This window comes from Chaetodon auriga, chromosome 1, assembly GCF_051107435.1.
Source record: "Chaetodon auriga isolate fChaAug3 chromosome 1, fChaAug3.hap1, whole genome shotgun sequence".
NCBI classification, from domain to species: Eukaryota; Metazoa; Chordata; class Actinopteri; order Chaetodontiformes; family Chaetodontidae; genus Chaetodon; species Chaetodon auriga.
In genome coordinates this window covers 22,951,553-22,963,670 of record NC_135074.1, presented here as the reverse complement: position 1 = coordinate 22,963,670, position 12,118 = coordinate 22,951,553, and the positions used below count along the sequence as shown (strand labels likewise).

General features: G+C 41.5%; 1 protein-coding gene across 1 annotated transcript; it reads right to left on the bottom strand.

Moving 5' to 3' along the window:
* Nucleotides 1-1,250: 1,250 nt before the first annotated feature.
* Nucleotides 1,251-10,340, bottom strand: LOC143320651 (F-box/LRR-repeat protein 3-like). Its single transcript, XM_076730490.1, has 6 exons — nucleotides 10,069-10,340; nucleotides 8,290-8,497; nucleotides 6,580-6,744; nucleotides 6,347-6,469; nucleotides 5,279-5,450; nucleotides 1,251-4,936 (listed from the first exon to the last, which is right to left on the bottom strand). Exons 2-6 carry the CDS (start codon nucleotides 8,494-8,496, stop codon nucleotides 4,296-4,298), a joined length of 1,308 nt encoding a protein of 435 aa, XP_076586605.1. The 5' UTR covers nucleotide 8,497; nucleotides 10,069-10,340; the 3' UTR covers nucleotides 1,251-4,295.
* Nucleotides 10,341-12,118: the final 1,778 nt, after the last annotated feature.

Sequence of the window (12,118 nt, the reverse complement as noted above, 5' to 3'; positions counted from 1 at the left end):
TTAGGACAAAGCTGCTGTGTGAAAAGGGCTTTAGAGTAGCAAACAGTAAGACACAGCAGAATTCAGGTTTTACTTGTTAAAACAAATTTATGCACACAAATTTGCCTTCAACCGACTCTTGACTGCCTCAAAGAACATTATTGACCGAACAAGATTTTACTGGGCTAATCATATTTCACTGAGATTGAAGTGACTGGCCTGTGGGTTACTCCACTCCACCACTTTGGTCGGACTGGAATATCACAAGAAGTACTGCATCCAAAGTGTGTTCCCTGCAAAGACTGTATGACACATGGATCACAGTCTCCCACATGATGTCATCCACATGTTTCACTGTGAAGCTCAGTGACAGTGGCTCCAGCTGCCGCCATCTTGGCAGTGCGGGTGTGGGTGGAGCTTGGGCTGGTCCCATGAAGCCTGGTTGCTGAAATGTAGTGACTAACCGTCATTAGAAGTTGCCATGACCATAATTACGTGCAGCCTCAAGTGGCCATTCAAGGAACTGCAGTTCTGGGCACTTCCAAGTTGGCTTCATTTTTCAGCCCTGGACGCTGCTGCTTGGTCCTGAAGATGAGTCTCACTAACTTAGGTAATCTCCTGACATTTCCTAAATTATCACCACAAGGTTAATATTTGTGGTTTTGAGCGAGACATCTCGACAACAACTGGATGGTTTGCCATAGAATTTGGTACAGACATTCATGTTGTCCTCACAGTGAATCACTCTTTGGTAAGACTCTGACATTTCATCCAGCATCATCATCACGTCCAAATTTCATTTTGTTCAGTACTGTTGTTTCTGACCAAATCCCTGCAAAGCTAATGACATTCCAATGAGCCTAAACTGTACTTTGTGTTTAACGCTAACTAGCAATTGTTAGCATGCTAACATTTATTTAAGACGGACCATTAGATAACCATTATACCATCAGCATTTTAACACTGTCATAATGAGCATGTTAGCGTGCTGGTGTTAGCATTTAGCTCAAAGCACTGCTGTGTCTCATGGCTGCAGAGCAAATGGTCTTGCTGACAGAAAAAAAAAAAAAGGTCTCTTATTGAAGCATTCTGCTCTTGTATAAACAGATTGATCTAAATTCATTAAGGTTTACTTTGTACCAAAATACTGAGGGTGTGTAAACATAATTCATTTCTCATGACTAACTGGATGTTTTCCACGCCCTAGAATAGTTTGTGTGACTGTTTCACTAAATGCATGACTAGACTTAGATGATCTTAGAACAGGCAGGTCAAACTCAGCTCAGCTCTCTTCAGACCTGGATTGTATTGAAACAAGAAAAAACTACAACACAAGGTTAAAAACAACCACTACAACAAGCTAATTAAAGCAATTTTTTTTAATAATTCAAACATGGAATACCTATTCAAACAGGCATTTTTAATGCAGCTATGAACTTAACTGAAATATTACATGTCTTTGGGAAAAATACAAGAGGTTGCTTTCCAATAAATCTCCTCAGGTCAATGCAGTCTTGTTTAACTAAAATACAGCCAACACACTGCCACTGTAATCTCTCTAATATTCAAAAAAGTAAAAAAAAAACAACAACAAAAAACTGCAGCCCTTACTCGGCGTTTCTTTGAATATTACAATAATCATCCATAAGCACTGAATACAAATGCAGTTTCTATTAACCAGCAGATGGCATGGTTCTATAAATACACAATAAAATGTACTGTAAGTCAGTAAAGGACAAAGTCCATTGCCAGGCTGACTTTCAGAAACAGAAAACAGAAAATTAAGACATGATGGGCCCCTATTAGAGGGCAATAGCTGAAGAAATATTAGTGTGAAACTGATTATTTTTCAATTAACATTTGCAACAAAAAACACAAAAAAATGAATATAAACCCTAATACAATAATCCATTTTAAATGTACATAATGATTTACAGGTCTCTTTCATTGCACAGTCCAAGGGTGTTATCTTTCAGCAAGTCCACAGGAAACAACATCCTTGATAAGTCCACCTTAACACATCTTCCAACTATTATTCTTCCACCCTATTGCAACAAAACAATAGTGAGACATGTATATTTCATCCTTACACATTCAGGCAAACACTCAGCTACATTAACATTCAGCTGCCACACTGTTCTGTCTTGAGGGCTGCACGATGACCTCACTGTGATGGAGAGTTTATCTATTACATTAGAACAGTCTCCACATCCAAACAAGCACTGGAGTCTCTGCGTGATGCAACAGATAAATATGATCTAGGACTTAATATAAAAGACCACCATCAATTTAAGTTGTAAAATGTGTCTTTGCTGCAGGCCAGCAGACGGCATGGTTTCTGTGTGATAGCCTGAGAAACTACAAAAAAAATGACAGCACTGGTCATAATTGTGCAGCTCTGTACTAGCAGTTAAATCCTCAATCCTTAATTATGTTACAATATAAATTTGAGCTGAATTCACATAAAGAAAATATGTATTAAACGTGTTTGTCAACTGACCAAACTTCTTCTTCTTATTATTAGCTATTTACTGCTAATGTTAACATCTTTTAACAGCATCAGTAAGCATTCACACACTTTGTCAAAATAACCTGTCAATTGATTTGAGAGTTTTTGCAGGGTGACCCTTTTGTTTGTAGCTTTAAGTACATTTACCACTAAAATATATTTAACAAATACTAAGCAGAATGTGTCTTTTCTGGGTAAACTATAGACTAGAGTCTATTGTTGTCCAGTCAAGCAGGTTTGGTTTGTCCCAGAAGCTTCCCAGAATGAGTTTTGTGTGTCAGTTGTCAATCATCCAAGAGTTCCAAGAGTGTTGTAATAGAAAATAACTCCTTAAAAAGCAAGTTAACTATCATGGGTGACTCATGGAAGTGAGATTTACTGATCACTGCCAAAATGTACCATCACCTGGCTGCAAAATCTATTAATTTCAGGCTCTCGTGGCATTGCAGCTCATCTTGCTAAACTTGGGTCCTTCATTAGAGTGAAAGTGCATCAGTGGGAAAAATGTATAGATATATGATGTCCATAATTAAAATGTCTCTCTCGCATTTGTTTTGCAGTATAACACTTTGATATTTACAATTATAGGAACATGGGTCAGGCAATGTAGAAATATAGCCACTGTACATTACACCAAAAATATGTTCAAACATCACTCTGGTATATACACAGTATATACAGACTACGATGATTATTATGGCCAAAGTAAATCATCACATCACAAACAGAAGTCCTCTCTCAAATCAGAGGGCAGAGAAACAGACAAATCTATGTTTCTAAATGAGATTCAGAGACTGAGAAACACATCCGAGGCTATCAAACAGACACATGGTGATAAGAGGCAGGAGCGGATTACTCCTAGAGACCAAAACCAAACAAACATGTACGAATTCAACACGTAATTCCTATGTGCTCTGTGATTAACCACCCTATCTGTGAGACGCTTCATACTTGGCGTGACTGTCCCTTCATCATGAAATGTTTATTCCTGTACAGTCACCATGTGTCATCAACTGGGTTGTAAACAACAAAAAATAGTTAATGGTGGGAATTGTGGCGATCTTAACTCACTATCAACAAAACATATTAGCTTATAATGGTGATCATTCCCATTTTCTAAACTTCCACACAGCCTGACCTCATTTTGCTTTCAGCGTGGTGATGACTGTTGAATGCATCTGTAACTGTGTCGAGTTACATTACTGAAATAAAACTGCAACTGTGAAATTTCTGATTTCTATTCAAAGGACTTGTACTTCTGCCCACTCATAATATGGCAAAACGCTTATATATCTGCCTGAAAATAATGAAATAAAGACTGACGCTGACATAAAATAACCCCCACAATTTCCCATTCATTCCCAATAATTCCCAGACATTCCTGTTAATTCCCATGGAAAAGTGTCACCCCTGAAAACTCGCAGACCAAAAATCTAACCAATCTGCAGGGTGTCAGAACAAGGTGCAAAATGTTATGAGAGACAACAAACAAACACATTTAGATATAAATATCCATATAAATATAAAAATTATACACATAGAACGGCATGACAGGGTCGGAATCAATTTTACACGTTTCATCACATCGAAACTCAAAGTGAAGCAATTTCTTCACGTATTCAGGGAGAAAAACACTTACACGTACTTGCGGCGCCTGGCACAGGGCCTTTCTCAAAAACAAGAGAAAGATGAGGGGTGTCTCAAAAAAACATAGTTCTTCAAGTGACACACATGCATGCACACACATGCATGCACACACACAAACAAACAAAAACCTGGGACACAACCGAAATCTTCTTGCCAAGCTCTACCAGGTAGGCATCATGTCCGGGAACCAGACGCGACCCAAATGCTTTGACACTTCCCAGTGGATATCATCCAGCCCATACCGGTGATCCGGAACCAATACCTCCTCCATGATGGATAGCTGCGTCAGCCTGTCTCCACACATCTTGACAAACTCCACGAAGGCGCTGCAGGACACTTCGCACTCTCCCAAGCCGATGGCAGACAGCTGTGTGCAGCGTTGGGCGATGCGGATCAGCTCTGCATCCAGCGGCCGCAGCCCGTTGGCGCACACCACCAGCTCGACCAGACGCGGGCAGGTGAGCCCAACACGGCCCAGCACATCTTTACTGACAGAGCGGCCGAAGTACAGATGCGTAACAGGGATTTCATCGCGAAAGAAAGGGCCAAATTCGTCCTCATAGAGGAAGAAGTACATGACCAGATTAAATTTGGGAGAGTGGCGCACCATGGCGTCCCAGCTGCTCTTCTTGATGGTGTGGAACTGTTGGCCAGGATTGTCGCTAATCACGTCGATGCGAAGGTGCTCAAGGTGAACGTGCTTCTCAGAGGAGAGGGCGATGAGAAGATCATCGCTCAGCAAATGGTAGTTGAGGGCCAGTTCTCTCAAGCCGTGGCATTGATCAGCCACACACAGGATGCCTGGGACAGAGAGACAAGTTAAAGGAGACTATAAAGCAATGCAGCCTGCTACTGTAACATTTAGGAAGTGATTAACTGAAATGATGTATCATTATCACATCTACATTCATATCTTCAAGAGTCACTTATGCCCAATTAACTCCTTGGCTGCTAATACATGTGCTTTTGTATTCCTTTTACTTCCACTGTTCCCTCTCAAATCCAGTCCAGCTGCTAAAAACATCACGAGGCCAACCAAAGTTCAAGAGATGAACAAAAGGTTTGCACCAACATAACAGTGGTTTGTCAGTAATTGTTAATCATTAAGACCCCTGATCTATCACTCCTTCTAATTGTCTGTACCTGCAGGTGAAACATGAGGACAGCTGCTCATTTTCAGCAGTTTGAGGGTGTCGCTGTTATTGGCCACCAGGACTTTGAGGGAGGGGTCGTCCACTGGTGTGTCATCAATCTTCAGTGAGGAAAGGGATTTGGAGTTGACAAAAACCACCGTCAGAGCTGAGATGAAGTGAGACTGTTGAGAAGATCAAAACGGAGAAACATTTAGTCATGGTAGCCCCACATGCAAGCTTTACTGACCAAGACATCACACAATTTGACATGCAGACGTTGCTAGCAACTGCAGTCTAGCTCTACTGTATATTTGCATTACTGCCCTCTGCAGGTAGCAAAAATGTCATATCGCTGTGTCTGGATGTACAAAGCTGAACCTCAATGGGATCAATATGGATTTCAAACTCAGAAACAGTTTTTGGTTTTTTTTTTGCCATTTTAGATTGTTTCACTGTTTATTCCACTGGTTAGCCTGTTTGGCATTGGTACATTCTGCAGGTGATGTGGGTAGTAGCATCTATTGCAGACCCACACACTGGAGCAATGTTGACGTATTTAATATTGAATGACAGTCAAGAGAAACTGTGTGAACTTGAAGACTCATTTGAAGCCTATCTAGCAGTAGCCAGGATGTGGGAAACATGTTACTTTTTGTGTAGTCTCGCATAGCCAGACCTAACATATCTCCACACTTCATACCACAACACAAGCTCAGCTGGTTTTTGTTGTTACGGGGAAACCCTCTCAGCGGCGTGTCACAACGGTATGTGTGTCTGTTTGTGTACGTTATGGGACAGGTTAAATTTTAGGTTACATCATCCACCTCTACTCCACAGCACCACTAGTACAGTGGCATTACTCTAACCAGCTGCGTCTTTGACATTAATCAGACATCACAGTTTTAAATTGGTGAACTGTAACATGCCCATACTATGTTACAGTTCAGTGCACTGCAACCATGATGGTAAAGCACATTTTAGAATACTACAATTGTAACTGCAGTCTAACACTTGTGGCAATAGAGCATCTGAGCTTTACCTGCTGACACACGGGAATAAAGATTTGACTGAGGCTTACCTTGGGCAGCTCCATGAAGCTGGGCCTGGCCGTGGAGATGAGCCCCAATGTTTTCAAAGAACAATTGACGAGCTGGGAGAGGATATCACAGGCTGCCTCTGCAGACTCTCTGCTGCTGTCCACCTGAGCAGCACAGAGGGAGAGAAACTGACCCAGTGACACTTGAACAGAACATAAGAATACACACTTCTCCTTGTCACGTTAACCAGCCGAGTTACAAACTCAGTTCTTACCTTGAAGCTGACATACTGCAGGTGGTTGGAGTGCCTTTTGATTATCTGTTTGATGAGGTCTGGGTGTGTGGCCTTCAGATAGGAGCTGGCTGGCTGGTTCAACTCAAACTCAAAACACCGCCACAGCTCTGGCATGTGAAAAGCCTGGTTCCAGCCCCGGCACACCTGTAGTGACATCAATAACATCAAAATCTGATTAAAGTGATCTGTTTCTCTCAGAAATACTCCTTATTTGGTTACCATTACTTAACTGGAGACAACAAACTGAATACACTGAGGACTCACTGCTTAGTAAATGTGTTACAATCAGTATTATTTCCAAGAGGCATCAGTTTCCACAAGAGAGCTTGTGGCCATGAAACGCTTTTTAATTCCCTTGACAAGCTGACTAAATGTGACTCACAGGAGAGAACAGAAATCACCCATTTATCCTCAGGCAAGAGGCCGTCCCCCCTGCACAAATGTCAAGAATACAAGACTTGTTGGAACAGAAAAACACCAGGTATGAGTGTATGTGTGTGTGTTTATCCCTCCCTGGTTCATTGTTAAGAACTCAACTGACTACAGACAAAAGCTATTTTGCAACAATAGTGACAAACTGCCTTCACTCAAAACACATTCGGTCTGCATTTAGCATGTGGTATGTAATATACAGCAGGGATAGCTAAGTAGCCAGCCGGCCAATCCCACTCACAGAGCCCCCCCCCCCCCCCCCCCTCCCTTTTACCCCACAGTAACACAGAGCACTGCAGCCAACACAGCAGACAACTTCAGCAACAATGGCAGAGGAAAGTCAGGCCCAAACTGAGAGATATTTTCAATTTTCAGGCTGCAGTTATTCTGTCACTACGTTAAAGTTTTTGACATATATACTTAAAATTAGGCAGCTATTGCCAAGGGGGAAATGTTCACAATATGACTGAGTCAGCATGGGCATTAACATGAACAAAAACACCATCAGTCAGCAAGTTTCATGAAAAGGTACCCAAGATTGATTGAAGCATGAATAACAAGAACAACATTACGCTTCCAAAGCAACAGAAATACTCAGAGAACTAGCTCCAACTCACATCCAACTTACATTAGCAGTGAAGCAATATGACACAACAGCAGAGACTCTGGTTCCTTCCAATCATCAGATAGCAGTTAATCATTTCTCAGTTATATGTTCAGGTTCTTACGGAAAACAGTGAAAAACCACAATCAGAAATTCTCTTTTTTAAGAGCATAAAGAGATGGTCTTAAAATACAGAGTACTGGCCATTTGCCAATAGCAGTGCTATTGTTTACTTCTGGTTTCCAAAACCAGAAACTGGCTGAGCCTGGCCTCATATACTGCAAAATAAATTGATTCGAACAGTGTCATACTGCATATTACCATAAAAAGCAGTATGCTGTACATACTGCATACTGTGCTCATCTATGGTATGCAGTGGATGGTTCCAAATACTGGGACTGTCATTTGAATTACAGCCTGCCTTGTCATTTCATGCAGACAATGACAAATACTTCAGTCTTAAGTAAGATCAGTGAAAACAAAATGATGTATGACAGTCCTGCATCAAAGCTAGGAGCCACCCTATCCAACAGGTATGGTTAGTGAGTTTTTACAAGCCACCACCTGACCATCTAGAATGAGTAAAAGCTGCAGGTTAGCCAAAACATGTACTGCGTCCTGTGGTGTCTGATGGCTCATGATTACACGGGTACCTGAGAAGCATAAGCTCTATCCAGTAGAGGCAGGTACTGGAAGATGTGGAGCAGGACCTCCTGTGGCAAACACTCCCACTGGGCTTCCTCCTGCTCCTCCAAGTCTTTCTCCTTCCTCTGCTTGCGGGACCGTTTAAGAGTCTCCTGAGACCCACTGCTGGTGCCACCTCCGTCCTCCTGCTCATTCCCTTGGAGACCTCGTTTCATCCTGGATAAATATAGGAGGAGTTAACAAAATCCAGATGGTTGGGCTGAGTTAACTTTATGGGGAAAGGAAGTCTTGATTAACTGTTTTAATTATGCAGGGCCTCTTCATCAGCAGACCTGACATGCTTGGCATACTAAATGCTATCCCATTTATCCTTTTCATAGCACGCTTGCAGTTGATGCATGCTGATATACTGAACACATATATCTGTGAAAATAATACATGGTTGTAGAGCTGCAACTATTTTCAATACCAGTTCATCTATTCATTATTTCTTGATTCATTTCTTAGCCCATGAAACATTTCAAATAATAAAAGAAATTCAATTCACAATAGGAAAAAGCAAAAACAAAAGCCACAAATCCTCACATTTGTTATGCTGTAACCAAGAAATGTGAAATGTTTCACACCGTCACTCCTTAATTTAGTTAAGACTAATCCATCTGGTATTCTACTTTGTTGTGTATGGGATATTTGTATACTCCTAACAAGAAAGACAATGAAAATGACAAATGAGCATTCGGACAAATGTGAGCCAACAAACATAACATTAGACCAACAAAATACTGAAAGGATCTGCAGACCAGGGTTGGGCTATAAAACAATATATGACAAAATTCTGCCACATGCACGTCTGGTTTGTCACTGTCTGTGAATTAACTTAATCAGAAACACACCTTCTTGTCTAGTTATTTTTCACTGTTTCTCTACTGAATTTCCAGATGTGCTGCAGCACAATACACATCAATACCCATGTTACCTACACAATGACAGATGTTATTCATATCACCAACTCCTTCAACCAGCTTCTCAAAAGCAACATCAATACTAATTCCTTATGTCTAATAATGAGCTGTGTTGTAAATTTGACAACTTCCTGATCTTTAGCTATATCTATTAGTTTTACTGATATGATGTTGAAAAGATGCAAAACATGTTTATTTGAGAGTGCCAGCAAAAATGAGGGTTCCAGGTTAATTTGCCATAATAATGCATGGAAAGTATACTTAACTGTAATGTACTTTAGAAGATGGTCCTCTGATTATTGTGCTGTTAATTCTTTAAGTATTGTCCAGACCCACCTAACACACTAGTTAGTGACTGACTACTAAGAAAAAAGCAAAAGTCAATCTTTCCTGTCATACGTGTCTATGAGCAGGTGTGTTTCCGAGTGTTTCCACTGGCTCTGCAGACTGAGAATGAAAACATTGTGTGGGAGGACACGCCTCCCTCAGCCTCAACCCACACCACTGTCTGATTCAGCCCAAATAAAGTTCATAAGCTAAAAGGTACCTTCTGCCCGCACAAACTGCATTTAGTTTCACAAACTACTACTACTTTTGTTCTTACATGTACACAAATAGCACGATGTGGGCGACGTTTAACGACAACATGGCATCACACACGCCAGGCCAACCAAGACACGAATTAGCTTAGCCGAATAGGGGCGTTGCATCTTGCTAGCTACTTAGCACACAAGTTCTAGCTAATATAAAGTTACAGTTAAAAATTTGTTTAATTGAACACATAGTCTAGATTCTCAGCAGTTATCGACACCGTAGTCCTCTTACCTGGCTTCCACCTCCGTCGGTTGTTTATCAGAAAAGGCGAACACTCAGCGTCAACCGGGACCGACACAAGAAAACTGCGTTCGAGCTGGCCGACCGATCAAACACATTGGACCATAGGACAACACGGTGTGTGCGGGGGTTAGCAAACACCGACTAGAAGCCTATGAAGCAAGTTTTTCAAATGTGTTTTCGTTTCCCCAGCGCCTGACCTAGTTTCGCTCCACAACTCAGCTCCTGCTGTTTGCTGACAGTTAAAGATGGCGTTTGTGTTTGTGCGTCGAGCACAGTCAGGAGGTTGGTCGGGGCTGTAGTTACAGTGAACTGTCGATAGAGGGAGTCGTTTCACTCAGCTGGAGGTGTCCCCAAGAACATTCGATATAAACATCGGCTGAGGTTCCAACATGGTTATTTCAAGAAATGTGGTATAATTAATCAAAATGTTCGAAAAGGGGCAGTCATATTAAACAAACATACATATACGCCGACCAATAACGGTTAGGTAAAACTCAAGAGATTAATTATATATACATCACACCTCAAAATACATTTACTACAAGAAATATAGTCTCATAAAAGGACAGCACGACAGAGTAATTTCAGATTAAAACATTTACTTACAGAATAATGACTGAAGAAAGCCAGCCCCAATAAATAAGGAAACAAAGATGACCTTGCAACACATAGTCTTGTTATGAGTTACATCAACATCAATTTATTTACAGATGCAAATGATCATAGCCATACTAAGCTAACCAGTTTGCTGCATACTTAAGTGTTGTATACTGTCATAGAGGCAGTTCTGAGGTGGATCTAAGGGGGTCCATGATGAGGATGATGATGTCTGGACCCCCTTATGGCCCCCCAAATCTTGAGTTGTTTTCTCCCTGAAGCCCCATCAAACCATGCATCTCCTTCTCAATGCACTCTTGTCATTTTAATTAGAACATTAAATTATTTTGCTTACACAAAAGTTACTATACTTGTGTTGCACTGCCAAAGACACTTATTGTCTATTTTGTGCATCATGTGATAATGTCAGTGAGTTTGTACTGTGTCACTCAAAAACAGGGAAACTAGGTGAGGTTGGTGTCAAGGACATTTTAACAATTAAACAGCTATACTCACACCAAAGACAAAGGATTTAGCAGAACTGTTCAGATTAATAAAACACAATATATACATCAGATTTTTGTCTGCCCTTCATCATTCCAGGTCTGTCAGTCAGGACAAACTGAGAGCCATGGTCTCACACAGGTAGTGCCGTTTGCCAACACAAACAATGTCATCCCAAGAGTTTAACCAATCCTCCTGTACAATTTGTTTTGGTGGGACAATTGCCACACAGTCCTGTCCTGCCTGGTCTTTGTCCCAGGAGGCCATGGCATTGTTTGGCTCCAGATGCATCCAGTAAGTGACATCTGACTGAATTTTGTTGCCATTGATCCAGATGAAGGTGCCCTCCCTCACCATGTCCCGCAACCCAATCCACGCTGAATGAAAGTTTTCCTGAGGGTGCCGCTGTATAAACTGAAACGTCATGTTGGTCAAGAATGCCTGGTCTTCGGCATTAGATACAACAGCCAGGTCAGCCCCCAAGTCAAGACACTGCCTGCGAGCATCTTCCCACTTCTCCGTTTCCTGGGACAGGAAGAAGCAGCGTGAATTGTGCTCAGTCCAGCCAGGCAGGCAGCGTGAACACTGCAGTGTGCTCTTGTTGCAGAATCTCCAGAGGAAAGACAGTTTGTTGGAGAACAAGATTGAACGCTGGTGTTGATTTTCTGCTTCCAGCTGCATGGAGGTTTGCTGTTCATTGTATAACTGCCTGTGCAACTGTTTGCTCTCTGTAGACGTCATGCTGAGAATGTGCAGTGATTCGTTCAGAAGCAGGTTCAACTGTCTGTTCTCCCCTTGCACAACGTTACAGTTTTCCAGGGTTGAGTTTAGAAACATGTTAAGATCTTTGTTCTCCACTTCCAACTGTGTCTTTTCTTGCAACATGTTCTTCAAGAGAAGACTCAGTTGGGTTTTCTCTTGCGATGTGTTCTTCAAG

Coding starts and splice junctions, on each gene's coding strand:
- LOC143320651 (XM_076730490.1), bottom strand. CDS start 8,496: ATGAAACGAGGTCTCCAAGGGAATGAGCAGGAGGACGGAGGTGGCACC. Junction 6,745..8,289: donor ATAGAGCTTATGCTTCTCAG/GTACCCGTGTAA, acceptor ATGTCACTACAG/GTGTGCCGGGGCTGGAACCA. Junction 5,451..6,346: donor GCTTCATGGAGCTGCCCAAG/GTAAGCCTCAGT, acceptor TCTTCTCAACAG/TCTCACTTCATCTCAGCTCT.